This window comes from Pocillopora damicornis, chromosome 12 (genome assembly GCF_964200805.1).
Source record: "Pocillopora damicornis chromosome 12, jaPocDami1.2, whole genome shotgun sequence".
Classification (NCBI taxonomy): Eukaryota; Metazoa; Cnidaria; class Anthozoa; order Scleractinia; family Pocilloporidae; genus Pocillopora; species Pocillopora damicornis.
In genome coordinates, this window is record NC_142681.1 from 8,602,574 (window position 1) to 8,624,072 (window position 21,499).

Below are 21,499 nucleotides of genomic sequence, written 5' to 3' on the forward strand. Positions count from 1 at the left end.
AAAAACTTAGTATGTATGAAATGGAAGCATCATACCATGGAAAATGCTTGAACAATTTTTATCCACTTGTCGCGTTGATCAAAAAAATTCACTAGTTCACCAGGCTCACATGTTAATTTTTGTTTGATGCAATAAATCTCATTTGTGCACGCTTTCCATGAAAAAATCCCTATTTGTTACAGATTGAAAAATATTTCTTGGGCCCCATACTGTTTCTAAAATTTAATTTCTTATCGCATGAGCATGGTAAATTAAAGATTTTCTGAATACTGTGGAAAATGCCATCTAAAACAAATGTTAGCCTAGTTTATTGTAATGTCAGTTGTTGTTAGGTTACTATTTACTTTACTTCACCATTCCACTTCTTTCACACCTTATCTTAATTATCATTTTTCTTGTCCACATCTATTTTATGAAAAAACAATACTTGGCTTGAACAAATTTATTAAAAATACTGCATAAGTTCTATAATTGTATTAGAAAAGGTCTCTTTGAAGTGACAATACTGAACCAAGTCATACTCACATTGCAAAATTATGAACTTCTACTTTATTGGAAATGGTCAAAGGAAAAACAGTTTGCTAACCAGACATCATTTCATATTGCTTAGACTTTAACAGGAAAGTTGTATTTCAAAGAGGCTATGGTGTCACTTTTCCAACTTCCTGCCAAGGGGAAAGACTATTGACTGTTTACAGGTGCATTGCATTTTGTGGAATCATAGCATTATAGAAGAAAAGAAAATATTACCGTTGACACTTACCTAAATCACTACCCAAATATTTTACCCACTGACCCCACCAAATTCGGTCATAAGCAGTTTATCATGACTACTAACTATTGAAAATTTCAACCTAAATGAGACGCGATGGACAGGCTAACAGGCACACAAAAATTATGCAATTTAGAACTTTTCCTAGAGGGGGGAAGGGAATTGTTTGATCACTTTAAAAGCATCAGCCACGTTGTCAGATCTTGGTAAGCGCGATTGAAATCTTTCTCAGTGGCTCGGTTTTTATCAGCTTTGGTTATTTAGTAACTGTAGAGAGGTAAGGCTCTTATGGCAAAACCCAATAACTGTTCTCTTGATGCTTATGTTGGCAATATGTCACGTTTCGAGGGTTAGCCCTTCGTTAGAGCGGTTGATGGCGCGATTGAATCGTCACCACAGTGAAATAAATTGGTTCTACGGCGACTCTTTCAAATCTCTGTGGCTTTATACCGTATAATTTATCCTCATTAACTAAGGTTATAGAGCATCGTTCAATTTGAGAAGTTGATGATCATAAAACTAAATTCAGACCTCTATTTATGGTGTAGACTGTCCCACGCTGATATCATTGGAATTCCGTAGTGCTTCATTACGTGGTTTTCCATTAGCTATGATCTGCACTAGCAATTAACTTGACTTTGTTTTTAGGAGGGTTTAACGATCGATTAAGAGATCATGGTAGATTCGACTTGAATTTCCGTTTTCTACCCGTACACAAGCGTTTCATGGTCGAGACACCATTTGTAGAAGTCCTAAATGTAATAACTGTCCTAAATGTAATAAAGTCCTAAATGTAGTAACATTTGGTCCTAAATGTAATAAAGCCCTAAATGTAATAACGTTCGGTCCTAAATGTAATAAGGCTCCTATGCAATCGTTTAACTGCGCTAACGTTGAGATGTGAAAGTGACAGCTGTTGCATCAAAGAATCCTCTGACCAGTATTCATGGCATATTGCGGGCTCATTGATATTAATCAGCGTCTTTTTATTTGCTAAAGACGTAGATTTAAAAGCCCGGGCTACAAAACCTTATACTGATACTAATGTGTTTTTGGCAGCAAATTGACGGACCCAAAAGCAATGAGAGCGCTGACCAATAGCTCTCTTTATATCATTGGCTCAGACTCTTAAGTGTAACAGATTTTGACGATATACTTCTGTCATCAGTGCTGAAGTTAACATTTCATGAACCGAATTACAAGGAAAAGGAAGTCCACCGACTTATACGTTAGACAAATTCCGGGCTCGGAAGTGCATTTTTTGTACTGTCTTCCCTTGCCAGAATTGTATGGGTCTGCATAAAATATATTCATATGCGTTATTGACCAAGCGTGAGGTCAAAATAGCTGGATGTTGGCCGAGTTCTTTTTTTTTTTACGTTTTTATTGGACGGAGACGAAGTCTCCGTCCATAAAAAAGAAAAAAAGAACGAGACTAATACCCAGAAATCTTGACCATACAAGCTTGGTCAAAAGAGTTTATATTCTCCCGGCTTAATCATTAAAGGATTCATTGTATAGCAAAATATTTCGCTTTGATAAGAATCAAGAATGGCCTGTTTATTTCGAGAGCCGATAGTGAAAGCCAACTGTGCTTGCAGCACAATAAACCCAAGAAGGTCGTTTATTTTTTTCTATGTTTATGCCAACATTGTCCAAAAGTTACGAACTTTGTAAGTTTTCTTGCGTAGGATCAATACGGGGAATCCCGAGCGGGCGAGGGTGGGCCTATCATGCCCGCTCAGGTAGCCAATCAGAACACAAGATTCACTTCATCTTGCCCGCGTGCGCTGCTAGCTTTATGATAAAGTGACTTACAGAGCAAGATGTCTACTGACCAATCATATGTTATCCCATTTCACGATCAAAGGTCTCGACATGTTGCCTTTTTTCCATGCAAGAGTGAAATTGAACCATTGAGCTACAATATTCAACACAAGATGGTCAGTTGATGGTCTAATGAACCATTCATTTTTTTCCCTTTAGCCCTTTATGACAGGTTCATCAGTTCCCGAACCGAATTATTGGGAAAACATATATTTGATCTCAAGTTTATATTCCATTTTTTTGTCGTCATCCCTTCTCCCCGCCTTGAGGGGAGAAAATGAATAGATAAAAAGAAAATGAAGAAGAAAGCTCAACAGTTTCCATTTAGTCATATGGTACATGAACTGATTACTGAGGTGGAGTAAAGCCATAGAGGGCTAGGAATGCAATATCCCAGGTTCAAAATTGAATAAATCAGGATAGTCAGTCTTAAAAATGAACCCAAATGCTTCATTAAAATCAATTGACACTAAATAACATTGATGTGCAAAATTTCAGTAACACAACTGATAATAATAATTTTCTTTTGGATTAACATGTGACACAGCGAAATCATTCAAACTGCTCTAAAATGTTGCATCACTACTAAAGACTTTAACACGAACGATAACATCAACAATAGCATGCTAGTTCATCATCAATTGTAGTCAATTTCTTGTCAAAAAAAGTCTTAATGATTACGTACCAATCGATTCTATCTTATTGAGCTTCCAGCCAAGCACTAGCCCACTTTGGGTTGGAAATGATTTTCTTTAACTCGATCAATAGACCACTTTAAGGACCATACTTCGACTGCTGATATTTCTTATGTCTAGCAAGTAGAAAGACGCTGATTTATATCAGCGAGCCCGTAATGTGACATGTATACTGGTCAGCGGTTTTTTGGTGCAACGGCTATCACTTTTACATCTCATTGTGGATGTCCGCCATAACAACAATGCACTGAAGGAGTTAAACGATTGCATTGGAGGCTTATTACATTTAGTACTAAATGTTATTACATTTAGGACTTTATTACATTTAGGACCGAATGTTATTACATTTAGGACTTTATTACATTTAGGAAAGTTATTACATTTAGGACTTCAACAGACCACGCATGTTAAAAGTAGCACCTTGTACGGTCGTACGATCGTACATCCAATTTTTTTCGGCTTGATGGGTTACTACTATTTTGTAATATATAGATTTAGCCAAGCCTAAAAGCAGAACTCGCATTTTTTTTCCGCACGTCTCAAGGGCACAACGCCTTGCCCTGGCCAGGACTAGAACCTGGGTCATCCGACTCGGAGCCCAGTGCACTGAACACTGGACTACTGGACAAAGCCGTGGTGTTAGCGTGCCCGCGGTACAGTTGACCACTTTCACAAAACGAACGAACGAGGCTAAGCGAGAGAGTGAGTTTGTTTATTATATACGAACTGAGATTTTCTTGAAATTCAAAGTGATTTATCAAGTCGCTTTTACAAGTATCCACTTAGGTTTGAAAGCTAATTCTATGGAACTAACAAAAAAAAAAGTTAAATCAAGGCTGGAAATGGTTTAATTAAATACTGAAATGAATTATCTAAGCTTACAGCATGACAGTTTATAAGCAACGAATTAATTTTCGTAAGTATTCATTCAAAAATATCCTAAAGAAAAAGGAGGAAAAGCTTGACAAAAATAAGTACTTAGCTTTTCAACGAAGCTGACTCTTTCTATGTCAAAGGTGAACTCATGTAGTGTCTTCGTCGTCTGAAGAGTCAAATATGCATGTTATTCCTCTATAAATTTGTTGTTTATGTGCTTCTGTTGAAGACGAGGACGACTTGATGTTGAAAATCAAATCACCTTGGTTGACAGAAAAATATTGCTTTCGAAATTAATTTGTATAAGCTTAATTGCCATTAAATTGGTTGAAAAGCGGCCTAAAACCTGTCTGTAATTAATTTCAATCCTTCACAAAAAATACTTAGAAAGTTAAAACGTGAGGTATTTGGTCAAAATTGAATTCATCGATGGAACCTTCATTCATTTAAGTTCTGTCAAACAGTTTGTTCGTTGTAAAAGGACGAGCGAAGTTTTCAGTTCTACAACAAATATACGAATTAAATCCCCTTGTGTCTCGTTGAAGTGTCTCAGCTCATTCGGATTTAGATTTTGTGTGAAGGAAAGACCAGATTTACACACGCCATTGCAGCAAACAAACGAGCAAACTCTTACAACTTCAAAATAGAAAATTTGAATTTACTTGCAATTATTTTCCTCGCCATTTACTTCAAGAGCAGCAGTAAATCTTCGCACATGAATTAATCGTCGACGAGAGTGAATAATACTTTCCGTGAGATCATTGACTGTTTTTGGAGAAAACATTGTCGTGACAGTCCTTGCTAAACTAGTTTGGTTGTTTTTTCAAAAGTGTACATGCCCTTTTTTTTTCTTACGCGCTCTTCAATTAACTTGTGTCAGATTGTGACAGATACTTGTAAAAATGTTTCAAAGTTTGTTAGGAAGCCTTTTTAAATCATCCTTATCTTATTCATTACGTGCATGGAAATGTTTTGATGCAGCATCTCTCTTTAATTTGCATCACCTCTATTTTAACTATCATTTACCCGCTCAAATATTGCTCAATTTATGGAGGATCCTGCTGTAATTACAGCCCTAAATCATTCGGGATGTTTTGGAAGGAATTTAGTTCAGTTTAAGGAAAAAATAAAGATGTTATTCACCAGTCTAAGTCAGTCCGCCCGAGGCCGTGGGCTGGCAAATAACATATATTTATTTGATGCTACTTCAGCAACACCGAAACCAACTTAAACTGATTTGCACCATAAACTCCAGTGTGTTCGCGGACTCATTGTAGTTGTAGAAAACATAGTAATTTCTTTTGCCATCGAGTATGATCATGTTGGAATACATGTAATACATACTACTACTCTTTGTGGAAGCCACAAACAGCGCTAAAATACACAACTGAACAACAGCCATTTTCCTCATCAAAGAGGGGCCTCGCCTTCACTGAGAAACAGCAGCCTTGAATGACCGCGTATTTTCGTAATTTGCCATTTTAGAGCCTTTTTTCTAATTACTTACGTTGTCAATATCTTTCAGTGGTATATTTTGTATTTTTACCTTTGTTTTGGCTTCAAAACAAGCTAAGTGCAAAAACAGAGAACAGGAAGCAGCAACTAAAGGAAAAAAAAGATATGCGAAGAGAATATTCAAGTGGAAAGTTTTCAGTGATAACAGGATGGGAAACCAAGGAAACCAGTTGTTTATTTCCTTTTTACAGTGAATCTGAATAGATCAGAATTGAATCATGCAAAAGCTGGAAAATTTGGTAACTTGAACAGATAAGCACGGATATCTTAACCACTATTCCGATAAAGAGAAGTGATAAACTGCAAGCGAATGAAGTTAAAGAAGGGTAGAAAATACATAGGTAAAAAAGTGACATCTTAACCAGCTGAAAATTAGCCAGTGATATCTGAGAAACCAATATTTACACAAAGTTTCCCCAATTTGAATACATATGTGCTTGACTTAACGTCTAAGTATGTCAGTTGTCAATATATCTGATGACTCTTAAGTTCAGGAAATTTAATCAAGCCACGTCACTGTTTGTTTATCTTGAAAAATGCAGCCACACTTTGAAAGTTTCTCATTTTGCAATCAGTGTCACCGAGTTCTTTCGATGATATGACCCCTGCGTTAATTTCAAAATCGACTTGATTAACTCGGAATTTTTACGAGGGACCAGCGTTTGCTCAGGGCACAGCAAAAGGGCAACTAAATGTCATTTTTGAAAAATTAATTAATTACCCTGCCTTCGAGACCTAGGCAGCATGATTTTTGTTTTCGTTCAGCCGCAACGAACAAACGGTTTCTTCAGTTTTGTAATGTACCGAAGGCAATAACAAAAAAACTGTTTTGTTACTGCCTTGAATTGTGAGTTTTGATTTGAGGTTACTGTCAACAAGATCTGGTCAAATTTCAAACTTCCATTTTATTTACTCTTTTTTGAGAGAAAACATTGAAATTAAATTTGCTGGGAAAAAAACAAACTTTTAAAACTTTCTTCGATACTTTATAAGCTTTTCAGTGATATACAGTTTTCCAAGTGTTTCTTTGAAAGTAGGGCGCGTAGAAAAAAATGTTTTTTTCCAGAATTTTTCCTTGTTTCCTTACATTTCGATGTTTTCTGCGCATTTTGTTGCATATTTGTCGTCTTTACTTGAACTCCCTCGACTAGGCCACACAGTTCATGGTCATCAAGGCAGGCAAAAGAGTGCTAGTTCCTCTTTTTCCTCCTTCTTGTTCCTCACTGGGGAAGGGATGGAAGTCAAACCCTAGATCAAAAATTGGCACATACTTCTCCAATTCCAATATTTATCACTTACACTTGAGATTACTGTGCGAGTATTGGGAAAACTTTGAGTTTGAAATGTTCTCAAATTGCGCCGGCAAACATTAAAAGTGTGACGTCCAAACAAGCTTTGTTTACATACTCTCATCTAAACTAACTAGTTGGCCTATTGAGAGCGTGCGAACTTTCTCAATTATTTTATAACCATCATTAGTTATAAAAGTGTGACTTGCAAAACCGAATTACAGTCACTTGGTTTTTTTTAGTAGTTTTGGCTTCGATCATGAAAATCGCACCCGCTAGAAAATGAAAAGTTCACGAAGACAATGAGTTTATTATCACGCAAAGATAGCTTAGCGTTAAAAAGAAGAGACTTAGGTTGTACTGTGATTGATCTTGTGATGAAAATCAAACCTCTCAAAGGGGTATGCACTGAAGCCTGACATTTCCTGTTGGAAAAAGAATAACACTTTTCATTTTCCATTTTCAATTACATCATGACTGATAAAAGTGTGACGTACGAAACCGAAATACTGTGTACTTATTGAGTGGTAGGGGGCGCAGCGAGGTCCTTTCTTCATGACCCTGAGCTTAATATTTTCCCCACTGGTCCCACCAAATTCTGTCAATAAGCATTTTATCATATGACCACTAACTGTTAAAATTTTTTTAACCTAAATGGGACGCGATAGACGGGCACACGGGCACACAAAAAAATATGCAATTTAAAACTTTTCCTTTTATTTCGATTAGCCCCGAGGGGGAAGGGAATATCCTGAACACACGTGATCTGGATGCATTAAACACTGTGACAGCGGAAGTTTCGGAAGGTTGGGAAAAGTAATTCGTTATTTTTGTTGTTTCATTTTGAAAGCATCAGCCACATTGTCAACATCTTGGTAAGTGCGATTGAAAATCTTTTCTAGTCACTCGGTTGTCATCAGCCTTAGTCATTTAGTAACTGTAGAGAGGTAAGGCTCTTATGGCAAAGCCCAGTACCTACTTTATTCAGTACCTGATCTTTATGTTTGCAATATGTTACGTTTCGAGTGTTAGCCCTTCGTTAAAGCGGTTGATGGCGCGATTGAATCGTCACCACAGTGAAATAAATTGATTCTACGGCGACTTTTTTAAATCTCTGTGGCTTTATACCGTATAATTTATCCTCATTAACTAAAACAAGGTTATTGAGTATCGTTCAATTTGAGAAATTGATGATCATAAAACTAGACTGTCCCACGCTGACATCATAGGAAATCCGTAGTGCTTCATTACGTGGTTTTCCAGAGGCTATGATCTGCACTGGCTATTAACTTGACACTTTTTTAGGAGAGTTTAACGATCGATTCAGAGATCGCGGTAGATTCCAATTGAATTTCCGTTTTCTACTTGTACACAAACGTTTCATGGTCGAAACACCATTCACTTAAATTTTTAGATACTAGCGGCGGGTTCTACGGTACATATTTTTCTAAACGCCGTAATCTGTTTTTTTGTCTGCTTAAGCGCTAGAGCCTCGCATAAGAAGATAAGTCATGACGCTGCGCGCTCACGAAGAGAGATGTTTTAATTTTCTGAGAGAAACTGAGACTTTCTTAAATTCAATGTTACTGCATACGTAGTATAGGCGTACTTTTCCGTTGATCGGATGCTTCATATCTCCACCGTTAAATGGCTTTCTTAAAACAGTTAATGTTTCATACAATAAATTTCAACCTCATTAACTTAGATTGTTCAGCATTGTTTAATTTGAGAAACTGATGGTTCCCACAATCACGTGATCAAAAACTAAAATCAATCCTATATTAAGACAGATTTGTCATGCAGAATGTCCTTTACTGATGTCAACAGAGGCGGCCCAAGCTCACACTCGAGAAAAAGCAAACGATTAATTCATGAAAGCGTCACGCGTTGTGTGACTCGGTGTTAACTTACCAGAGTTGAACACGTCATAAGGAATTGTATGGGGAACGAAAGATGGTCGATTTGAAGTTATAAAAATGTGACGTACAAATAGATTCACTGAGGAGTAAACTACGGATCGGTTTTCCATATCAGTTCATGAAAAGTTGATTATCGCTCACAGATAGCTTACCGTTTAAAGAAAGAAGCTTTGGTTCTGTTGGTGTCGATCTTGTAATGAAATTTCAATTTTCGAAATGGATGGACACAGAAGCCTGACGTTTCCGGTTAAAAAAAGAATGAAATGATTTATTTTTACATGTTCAATTCTATCATTGGTCACAAAAGTGTGACGTACAAAACCGAAATTCATCCCCCACCTCTCCCTTCCTCAAAAGAAATATGAAAAACTATTAAGTATGTGATAACAAGTGATGTGCTTATGTTCGAGCAAATTACCGATCCACTCCGTTCGTTTTCTTTTTTTTTCTTTTCTTTTTTTCTTTAGTATTGTGTTAATAAAAATAATGTTTCCCTGATAACAGGAGAGGATTGCAATGCAAACCTAACAGCAGAAGCCATGACACCTTTCATGAGCATCGCCTTACTTGTTGCCCGGTTCTTGTTCAACTCAGATCGCATTCAGAAAGCCATTGAGATATGCAGCGAATGCCTCCAAAAAGCGCTTGTCATCACAACTGAAATTGGCGACAGAGAAGGGGAAGCATCATGTTATGAAAACCTAGGTACTGTGTTTAAGTCGCTTGGCCAATACGACAAGGCTGAAGAGTATCTCCAAAAAGCGCTTGTCATCAGAACTGAAATTGGCGACAGAGGAGGGGAGGCAACTAACTATGGAAACATAGGTAGTGTGTTTCTGTCCGTTGGCCAATACGACAAGGCTGAAGAGTATCTACAAAAAGCGCTTGTCATCACAACTGAAATTGGCAACAGAGAAGGGGAAGCATCATGTTATGAAAACCTAGGTACTGTGTTTAAGTCGCTTGGCCAATGCGACAAGGCTGAAGAGTATCTCCAAAAAGCGCTTGTCATCCAAACTGAAATTGGCGACAAAGGAGGGGAGGCAACTAACTATGGAAACCTAGGTACTGTGTTTCTGTCCGTTGGCCAATACGACAAGGCTGAAGAGTATCTCCAAAAATCGCTTGTCATCAAAACTGAAATTGGCGACAGAGAAGGGGAAGCATCATGTTATGGAAACCTAGGTATTGTGTTTAGGTCGCTTGGCCAATACGACAAGGCTGAAGAGTATCTCCAAAAAGCGCTTATCATCAAAACTGAAATTGGCGACAGAGGAGGGGAGGCAACTAACTATGGAAACCTAGGCACTGTGTTTATGTCCGTTGGCCAATACGACAAGGCTGAAGAGTATCTCCAAAAAGCGCTTGTCATCCAAACTGAAATTGGTGACAGAGAAGGGGAGGCAGCTAACTATGGAAACCTAGGTACTGTGTTTCTGTCCGTTGGCCAATACGACAAGGCTGAAAAGTATCTCCAAAAAGCGCTTGTCATCCAAACTGAAATTGGTGACAGAGAAGGGGAGGCAGCTAACTATGGAAACCTAGGTACTGTGTTTCTGTCCGTTGGCCAATACGACAAGGCTGAAAAGTATCTCCAAAAAGCGCTTGTCATCCAAACTGAAATTGGCAACAGACAAAAGGAAGCATCATGTTATGGAAGCCTAGGTACTGTGTTTCTGTCCGTTGGCCAATACGACAAGGCTGAAGAGTATCTCCAAAAAGCGCTTGTCATCCAAACTGAAATTGGCGACAGAGAAGGGGAGGCAGCTAACTATGGAAACCTAGGTGCTGTGTTTGAGTCGCTTGGCCAATACGACAAGGCTGAAGAGTATCTCCAAAAAGCGCTTGTCATCCAAACTGAAATTGGCGACAGAGAAGGGGAGGCAGCTAACTATGGAAACCTAGGTGCTGTGTTTGAGTCGCTTGGCCAATACGACAAGGCTAAAGAGTATCTCCAAAAAGGGCTTGTCATCACAACTGAAATTGGCGACAGAGAAGGGGAAGCATCATGTTATGGAAACCTAGGTGCTGTGTTTGAGTCGCTTGGCCAATACGACAAGGCTGAAGAGTATCTCCAAAAAGGGCTTGTCATCACAACTGAAATTGGCGACAGAGAAGGGGAAGCATCATGTTATGGAAACCTAGGTATTGTGTTTAGGTCGCTTGGCCAATACGACAAGGCTGAAGAGTATCTCCAAAAAGCGCTTGTCATCAAAACTGAAATTGGCGACAGAGAAGGGGAGGCAACTAGCTATGGAAACCTAGGTAGTGTGTTTCTGTCCGTTCGCCAATACGACAAGGCTGAAGAGTATCTCCAAAAAGCGCTTGTCATCACAACTGAAATTGGCGACAGAGAAGGGGAGGCAGCTAACTATGGAAACCTAGGTACTGTGTTTAAGTCGCTTGGCCAATACGACAAGGCTGAAGAGTATCTCCAAAAAGCGCTTGTCATCCAAACTGAAATTGGCGACAGAGGAGGGGAGGCAACTAGCTATGGAAACCTAGGTACTGTGTTTAGGTCGCTTGGCCAATACGACAAGGCTGAAGAGTATCTCCAAAAAGCGCTTGTCATCAGAACTGAAATTGGTGCCAGAGAAGGGGAGGCAGCTAACTATGGAAACCTAGGTGCTGTGTTTGAGTCGCTTGGCCAATACGACAAGGCTGAAGAGTATCTCCAAAAAGCGCTTGTCATCAGAACTGAAATTGGTGCCAGAGAAGGGGAGGCAGCTAACTATGGAAACCTAGGTGCTGTGTTTGAGTCGCTTGGCCAATACGACAAGGATGAAGAGTATCTCCAAAAAGGGCTCGTCATCACAACTGAAATTGGCGACAGAGAAGGGGAAGCATCATGTTATGGAAACCTAGGTATTGTGTTTAGGTCGCTTGGCCAATACGACAAGGCTGAAGAGTATCTCCAAAAAGCGCTTGTCATCAAAACTGAAATTGGCGACAGAGAAGGGGAGGCAACTAGCTATGGAAACCTAGGTAGTGTGTTTCTGTCCGTTGGCCAATACGACAAGGCTGAAGAGTATCTCCAAAAAGCGCTTGTCATCCAAACTGAAATTGGCGACAGAGAAGGGGAAGCATTATGTTATGGAAACCTAGGTATTGTGTTTAGGTCGCTTGGCCAATACGACAAGGCTGAAGAGTATCTCCAAAAAGCGCTTGTCATCCAAACTGAAATTGGCGACAGACAAAAGGAAGCATCATGTTATGGAAACCTAGGTACTGTGTTTAAGTCGCTTGGCCAATACCACAAGGCTGAAGAGTATCTCTTAAAAGCGCTTGTCATCAGAACTGGAATTGGCGACAGAGGAGGGGAGGCAACTAACTATGGAAACCTAGGTAGTGTGTTTCTGTCCGTTGGCCAATACGACAAGGCTGAAGAGTATCTCCAAAAAGGGCTTGTCATCAGAACTGAAATTGGCGACAGAGAAGGGGAAGCATCATGTTATGGAAACCTAGGTACTGTGTTTAGGTCGCTTGGCCAATACGACAAGGCTAAAGAGTATCTCCAAAAAGCGCTTGTCATTAGAACTGAAATTGGCCACAGAGAAGGGGAGGCAGGTAACTATGGAAACCTAGGTACTGTGTTTCTGTCCATTGGCCAATACGACAAGGCTGAAGAGTATCTCCAAAAAGCGCTTGTCATCCAAACTGAAATTGGCGACAGAGAAGGGGAAGCATCATGTTATGGAAACCTAGGTATTGTGTTTAGGTCGCTTGGCCAATACGACAAGGCTGAAGAGTATCTCCAAAAAGCACTTGTCATCAAAACTGAAATTGGCGACAGAGAAGGGGAGGCAACTAGCTATGGAAACATAGGTAGTGTGTTTCTGTCCGTTGGCCAATACGACAAGGCTGAAGAGTATCTCCAAAAAGCGCTTGTCATCACAACTGAAGTTGGCGACAGAGAAGGGGAGGCAGCTAACTATGGAAACCTAGGCACTGTGTTTAAGTCGCTTGGCCAATACGACAAGGCTGAAGAGTATGTCCAAAAAGCGCTTGTCATCAGAACTGAAATTGGCGACAGAGGAGGGGAGGCAACTAACTATGGAAACCTAGGTAGTGTGTTTATGTCCGTTGGCCAATACGACAAGGCTGAAGAGTATCTCCAAAAAGCGCTTGTCATCAAAACTGAAATTGGCGACAAAGAAGGGGAAGCATCATGTTATGGAAACCTAGGTACTGTGTTTAGGTCGCTTGGCCAATACGACAAGGCTGAAGAGTATCTCCAAAAAGCGCTTGTCATCACAACTGAAATTGGCGACAGAGGAGGGGAGGCAACTAACTATGGAAACGTAGGTACTGTGTTTCTGTCCGTTGGCCAATACGACAAGGCTGAAGAGTATCTCCAAAAAGCGCTTGTCATCCAAACTGAAATTGGCGACAGAGAAGGGGAGGCAGCTAACTATGGAAACCTAGGTACTGTGTTTATGTCCGTTGGCCAATACGACAAGGCTGAAGAGTATCTCCAAAAAGGGCTTGTCATCACAACTGAAATTGGCGACAGACAAAAGGAAGCATCATGTTATGGAAGCCTAGGTACTGTGTTTCTGTCCGTTGGCCAATACGACAAGGCTGAAGAGTATCTCCAAAAAGCGCTTGTCATCAGAACTGAAATTGGCGACAGAGGAGGGGAAGCATCATGTTATGGAAACCTAGGTACTGTGTTTAGAACTGTTGGTGATTTTGAAGCTTCGGAAGTATGCTTGGAGAAAGCCTTATTAATATCCAGAGATATTGGAGATGGAAGAAAAGAGTTCCAAATCCTCGGAAGTTACGCCGTTTTGTATTTGTACCAATATAAAATCAAAGACTCCCTTTCGTGTCTTCATCTGTGCATTGAAAAGTATGAGGAGCTGAGATATTTCTTGGGCGCCAATGATCAGTTCAAAACATCATTACTGGAGGGCACAGGAATATTTCCTTACAAACTGCTTTGTACTTTGCTTTGTGCCACCGGAAATGCTCGGGATGCTATTTATGTTGAGGAGCTGGGTCGAGCTAGAGGCCTATCAGACTTAATGGCAGAGAAGTACTCGGTTGAAAGGCACATCTCTGCTAATCCACAATCTTGGTTTGGCATTGAGAACATTTTAAGAAAGCAAAAAAACTGTACTTGTCTGTACATTTCTTATTTTCAGAATAGTCTGCATTTGTGGATCTTGAAAACAAGTGGAGTCCTTCACTATAGAAGAGTATCACCAGAAGAGAATCTAGTTCAGGCTGGGTTACCCAAAGATTTGCCTTTGAGTCAATTTTTGGATGATAATTTCCGGAGTCTTGGTATTTTGCCCCCTAATGATTGTGAAGATCGGTCTTTAAATACGATTAAATTGCAACCTCTCTCCCCCGCGCAAAAGAGCTCAGCAAGATTACGACTCGTGGAGGAGGACGAGGACGAGGACGAGGACGAGGACGAGAAAGTGATTTCAAGTCTGCATTTATGTTACAAAATGTTCATTGCCCCCGTTTATGATTTGCTTGATGAGCCTGAAGTCATTATTGTTCCTGACCGCAGGTTGTACAAAGTTCCCTTTGCTGCCCTGAGTGAAAAGGAAGGAGCCGAATACTTGTCAGAGACTCATAAGATCCGTATCATTCCTTCGTTGACAACACTCAAGAACATTCAAGATAGTCCAGAGGACTATCACAGCAACACTGGTGCCTTGGTAATAGGCAATCCCAAGGTTAATTGGCTGCAACCATTGCCAGCTGCAAGAAAGGAAGCGGAGATGGTCGGACGACTGGTGGGTGTTCCGCCTCTAGTTGAAGAGAAAGCAACGAAGCAGGCGGTACTTGAGCAGATAAGTTCAGTGAGCTTGATACATTTTGCTGCCCATGGTAACGCGGAAAGAGGAGAAATTGCACTCTCCCCCATTCTTACTCCCAACAGTCAAAACGCTATCCCGAAGGAAGCTTACATGTTGACGATGGCTGATGTCTCACGAGTGAAAGTCAGAGCTAAACTGGTGGTACTTAGCTGCTGTCACAGTGGAAGTGGAGAGATAAGAGCCGAGGGAGTTATAGGAATTGCCCGTGCGTTCTTAGGATCCGGTGCTCGCTCGGTGTTGGTTGCGCTGTGGGCCATTCCAGACTCAGCAACAGAGCAGCTAATGAGTCGGTTCTACGAACACCTCATTGAAGGTGGAAGTGCCAGTGAATCCCTTCATCATGCCATGAAGTGGATGAGAAAAAACGGCTTGAACAAAATGTCTGAGTGGGCTTCGTTTACGCTGATTGGAGATGATGTGAGACTCGACTTTGACACGCAGCGGCAAGACTCAGTGAGAACAGGTATTTCATAAATTAAAGTTAGATTAGACGTGAAAATGGTTATGACTTTCTGGTCGTTGACCGGATGTGGATCCTTTGTTACCTTGAACATCAAGGCTAGTTTGATATCTATTTATATATATATATATATATATATATATATATATATATATTTAAATATTATGAGAGGAAAAAACGACGCAACTACATATCCCTGGGGATATGTAGTTGCGTCGTTTTTTCCTCTCATAATATTTATTCTGCTCTGCTTCAACGTATTGAGCACTGTTCCACGCGAAAATCGACTTGCAGACTTCCTATATATATATATATATATGGCTTAGATGATCCCACATATGTGAGATCACTTGGGGTGGCTATATGGTCTTACCCCCATCCTAGCATCAGCACTGCACTGATGAGGCCCAGAAGGCCGAAACAGTACTGTCTGCAGTTAGTTATATATATATATATATATATATATATATATATATATATGCAGTTAGTTATATATATATATATATATATGTACATAAATATATATATATATATATATATATATCTACACACACTTTTTTTTCCTTTTTGAAGAGTTACTATCTCCGCTCTCTGGTGTAAAGTATAGAATCTCACAGATGCCTCTCTACCAATGAGATACAAGTAATAGCCAATTATTTATATATATTGTGCTTGGTGTAATTGTGTTTGCTTTATATCCAAAATGTTAATTGAGGTAATGATAAATTGGGTTATTTCAATTTTTTCTTGCAGGAAAAAAGACCCCGATAGAGTAAATAATGACAAGTACTCGAAGGGAACAGAGTTAAAAGACTTTTAGATGGATAAATTATTAGAAATAATAGAGAAAATACTCTATCCGGTATTTCATCGACATTAAAAAAAAGAGCTATCCCAGGTTAGGGGAGATCTAGTCCAATTTTTGGTGCTTTCTTTACTAATATTCTCAGGAGGAGGTAATTGTACTCAACAATTTTTAGTTTTTCACGCAAAAACTATATTCTGATATAATAAGTACGAAACAATGTTGACCTACGTAAGCCTTTTGAGTAAAACGAATTCAGTAAAGTTAAGACATTAAGCGTTGCGCATCCTAAAAATAAATCTGAAGCACTCCACATTAGAAAAAAATCCTACAGAGCTTAAAAATACGACTAAAAGAGGGGAAAGAGGATACCTGACGAAGTTCTGGAGAAATACGTGTCTGAAGTTATCTGCTCCAATAGAGAAGTATCACTTCCGGCTTTACAAAAACTCAAGAACACGCTGATGTGGAAATGTCACATTCAAAATCACATGGCCATAAATCATTATAATAAAGTTCGGATATAACGCGCGCTGTCATTGGTTGAAAGAGCGTGCTCTATGAGAGTATAGAGCATAGAACTGAGCTAAAGCTGTCACGCCATCTGCCAAATTGTACCATGTTCGACCTTTTCCGGGACTTCTTTTTAGCTTCTTTCCGATAATTGAAAGTGAAATTTCGGAACAAGCGAGCCGGCAAGTAGTAACAAAAGAACCAAAGAAAGGTTTGTAAACATACCAGGCGCCGTTTATTACGTTATTAAAACGGGGGCAGATACGAAAATCCTCAAAAGAAAAACAAAATAGACATTCCAAGTTTTAAAGATTTTCACGCTCAGTTAGATTGCAAGCTTACGTACGGTAATGAAAATCAAACACAGCCAACACTCGCATAGTATATAAAGTTCAGAGTTCAAAAACAAAACAGAACAAAACAGAAATGATGAAAAATATAACCAAACTGGCATAACTGTTAAAATTCATACTAATCATGACGGTGTCTGAGCAAATATGATCATACTGAAGTCCATCGCAGCTCACTTATCATGGCGATCTCCGGTCATCACAGTAAAGCAAGCCTCAGAAACTACATCGGCCGCCCTTCGAGTGAAAAAATAAGAGCTCGCTCTGATATCCTATCCGATGTGCTATGGACCCTACGCGAAGCAGCGAAATATGGAAGTAATCCTGTCTTGGAATATAGAGTTCATCTGTTGTAGAATAAGTTTATTCGTAACACCCTGTAATAACAGCAAAACTTGTCGCTGGTTCCCTTTCATCAAGAGCGTTACTATTTGTAACTGGTTTTTGGCAGTTACGTCCTTAACGTTCTAGTAGAAATACATAACACTATACGTTCCAGTGGGTACTAAAGTATGTTTTTAGTTCAAAACATGCGTATCGCCAATGCATATTAACTGAAGTCTTTTAGAAGGTTTTTGAGCAACTTTAACGTTGTGGTTGAAATCCGTGTAATCAGTATTCCCAACAACAGGCGACAAAATTCTCGCAAGAAATTGCATAAGTCGGAGAATTAACAAAAGGACAATGGGTCTCAAAGGAATTCCCGGTTTATGAATTTTAGGTAAGCCATAAAAACGTGGACAAAAGCCGTCACTACTGTATAATATTTTGTACGTAGAGTCTGATAAAGTCCTAAATGTAATAAAGTCCTAAATGTAATAACATTTGGTCCTAAATGTAATAAAGTCCTAAATGTAATAACATTTAGTCCTAAATGTAATAAGCCTCCAATGCAATCGTTTAACTCCTTCGGTGCATTGTTGTTATGGCGGACATCCACAATGAGATGTAAAAGTGACAGCCGTTGCACCAAAAAACCGCTGACCAGTATACATGTCACATTACGGGCTCGCTGATATAAATCAGCGTCTTTCTACTTGCTAGACATAAGAAATATCAGCAGTCGAAGTATGGTCCTTAAGTGGTCTATTGATCGAGTTAAAGAAAATCATTTCCAGCCCAAAGTGGGCTAGTGCTTGGCTGGAAGCTCAATAAGATGGAATCGATTGGTACGTAATCATTAAGACTTTTTTTGACAAGACATTGACTACAATTGATGATTAACTAGCATGCTATTGTTGATGTTATCGTTCGTGTTAAAGTCTTTAGTAGTGATGCAACATTTTAGAGCAGTTTGAATGATTTCGCTGTGTCACATGTTAATCCAAAAGAAAATTATTATTATCAGTTGTGTTACTGAAATTTTGCACATCAATGTTATTTAGTGTCAATTGATTTTAATGAAGCATTTGGGTTCATTTTTAAGACTGACTATCATGATTTATTCAATTTTGAACCTGGGATATTGCATTTCTAGCCCTCTATGGCTTTACTCCACCTCAGTAATCAGTTCATGTACCATATGACTAAATGGAAACTGTTGAGCTTTCTTCTTCATCATCTATTTATCTATTCATTTTCTCCCCTCAAGGCGGGGAGAAGAGATGACGACAACAAAAATGGAATATAAACTTGAGATCAAATATATGTTTTCCCAATAATTCGGTTCGGGAACTGATGAACCTGTCATAAAGGGCTAAAGGGAAAAAAAAATGAATGGTTCATTAGACCATCAACTGACCATCTTGTGTTGAATATTGTAGCTCAATGGTTCAATTTCACTCTTGCGTGGAAAAAAGGCAACATGTCGAGACCTTTGATCGTGAAATGGGATAACATATGATTGGTCAGTAGACATCTTGCTCTGTAAGTCACTTTATCATAAAGCTAGCAGCGCACGCGGGCAAGATGAAGTGAATCCTGTGTTCTGATTGGCTACCTGAGCGGGCATGATGGGCCCACCCTCGCCCGCTCGGGATTCCCCGTATTGATCCCACGCAAGAAAACTTACAAAGTTCGTAACTTTCGGACAATGTTGGCATAAACATAGAAAAAAATAAACGACCTTCTTGGGTTTATTGTGCTGCAAGCACAGTTGGCTTTCACTGTCGGCTCTCGAAATAAACAGGCCATTCTTGATTCTTATCAAAGCGAAATATTTTGCTATACAATGAATCCTTTAATGATTAAGCCGGGAGAATATAAACTCTATTGACCAAGCTTGTATGGTCAAGATTTCTGGGTATTAGTCTCGTTCTTTTTCTTCTTTTTTATGGACGGAGACTTCGTCTCCGTCCAATAAAAACGCAAAAAAAAAGAACTCGGCCAACATCCAGCTATTTTGACCTCACGCTTGGTCAATAACGCATATGAATATATTTTATGCAGACCCATACAATTCTGGCAAGGGAAGACAGTACAAAAAATGCACTTCCGAGTCCGGAATTTGTCTAACGTATAAGTCGGTGGACTTCCTTTTCCTTGTAATTCGGTTCATGAAATGTTAACTTCAGCACTGATGACAGAAGTATATCGTCAAAATCTGTTACACTTAAGAGTCTGAGCCAATGATATAAAGAGAGCTATTGGTCAGCGCTCTCATTGCTTTTGCGTCCGTCAATTTGCTGCCAAAAGCACATCAGTATCAATATAAGGTTTTGTAGCCAGGGCTTTTCAATCTACGTCTTTAGTAAATAAAAAGACGCTGATTAATATCAGTGAGCCCGCAATATGCCATGAATACTGGTCAGAGGATTCTTTGATGCAACAGCTGTCACTTTCACATCTCAACGCTAGCGCAGTTAAACGATTGCATAGGAGCCTTATTACATTTAGGACCGAACGTTATTACATTTAGGGCTATATTACATTTAGGACCAAATGTTATTACATTTAGGACTTTATTACATTTAGGACAGTTATTACATTTAGGACTTCTACAAGGGGAAGCAACATGTTATGCACACCTAGGTGTCGTGTTTAAGTCGCTCGGGCAATGCGACACGGCTAAAGAGTATTTCCAGAAAGCGCTTGCTATCACAACTGAAATTGGTGACAGAAAAGGGGAAGCATCCTGTTATCGAAACCTAGCTTATTTGCATGAGTCGCTCGGGCAATACGACAAGGCTAAAGAGTATCTTCAAAAAGCGCTTGCTATCGGAACTGAAATTGGCGTCAGACAAGAGGAAGCATCATGTTATGGAATCCTAGGTACCGTGTTTACGTCGCTCGGGCAATACGACAAGGCTAAAGAGTATCTCCAGAAAGCACTTGTCATCGAAACTGAAATTGGCAAGAGAAAAGAGGAAGCATCATGTTATGGAATGCTAGGTACCGTGTTTACGTCAGAGCAGACTGTCAGAGCTAGACTGGTGGTACTTGGTTGCTGTCACAGTGGAAGTGGTCAGATAAGAGCTGAGGGAATTATAGGAATTGCCCGTGCGTTCTTAGGATCCGGTGCTCGCTCGGTGTTGGTTGCGCTGTGGGCCATTCCAGACTCTGCAACAGAGAAGGTGATGAGTCGGTTTTACGAACACCTTGTTGAAGGAGAAAGTGCCAGTGAATCCCTTCACCAGGCTATGAAGTGGATGAGAAAAAATGGTTTTACCCAAGTGTCTCAATGGGCTTCATTCACGCTGATTGGAGATGGCGTGAGGTTTGAGTTTGGCGCGCCCAGGTGAGACTCAGTTCGAAAAGATATTTCACAAATTAATTTAAATTGGGTGTGAAGGTGGCTATGGTTTAGCGGTCGCTGACCGTCGGCAGGGATCCTGTGTTACCTTGAACATCAAGGCTAGTTCAATATATATCCACACACACATATATATATATTTTTTTTCTTTTTTTTTTTTGGTCTTTTCGGAGAGTTACTTTAGACGCTCTCTGGTATAAATATAGAATTTCGAAAGGCCTCTCTGCCAATCACATACAAATGTTAGCCATTTATATTTTTACATGTTGAGCTTGGTATAATTGTATTTGCTTTATATCAACAATTTTAGTTGAGTTTGAAACAAATTGTTGTTTTTTTTACTTTTTTACAGAAAAAGAGACCCCGACAGAGTAAATAATGAGAATCACTCAAAGGAAACAGAGCTAAAAGACTTTTAGATGCATAAATTGTATAGAAACATGTGGAGAAAATACTCTGACGGTATTTCACTGAAATAAAAAAAAGGGCTCTCCCAAATTAGAGGAGATCTAGTTCAATTTTTTGTGCTTTCTTTTTTAAATTTTCTAAGAAGGATGCATTGCTTACGTACTCAAGGATGTTTTGTTTTTTAACGCAAAAATTATATTTCTGATATAATAAGCACAAAACAATGTTGACGTTCGTAAGGCTTTAAAGTATAGCGAAATCAGTAAATTTTAAACAGTAGGCTAGGTACAAGAGGGTGTCCACGAGAGTACCAGGTAGTTGATAAAGTTTTTATTGGCTATATCCTCCGATAATTAGATTTATAAGATTCCAAGGGTCTAACTTGTCAAAAAGAAACTATCCGTTCTCGTGGAAAACAAAAACTCTCGAAGGCTTAAACTCAATTCTGGCATATGAAAGCTATGCGTGTGTCAATTAACATGCCCTTTGATAAGATAGGTAGTATTCGGTTTCAAGCTAGGTTCTAATTAAAAAATAACATA

General features: G+C 39.3%; 1 protein-coding gene across 2 annotated transcripts; it reads left to right on the forward strand.

Annotated features, from left to right (window-relative positions):
* Positions 1–9,302: 9,302 nt before the first annotated feature.
* On the forward strand, positions 9,303–21,094 carry LOC149036352 (uncharacterized). 2 transcript variants are annotated; one of them, XM_089189848.1, is made up of 2 exons: positions 9,303–15,173; positions 20,902–21,094. In XM_089189848.1, the coding sequence occupies exons 1-2, from the start codon at positions 9,433–9,435 to the stop codon at positions 20,966–20,968; spliced, it is 5,808 nt and encodes a 1,935-aa protein (XP_089045974.1). In that variant the 5' UTR covers positions 9,303–9,432; the 3' UTR covers positions 20,969–21,094. The 2 variants fall into 2 exon arrangements, with proteins under 2 accessions (XP_089045974.1, XP_089045973.1); XM_089189847.1 differs by lacking the exon at positions 20,902–21,094 and adding an exon at positions 15,944–16,110 and having other exon boundaries at positions 9,303–15,193.
* Positions 21,095–21,499: the final 405 nt, after the last annotated feature.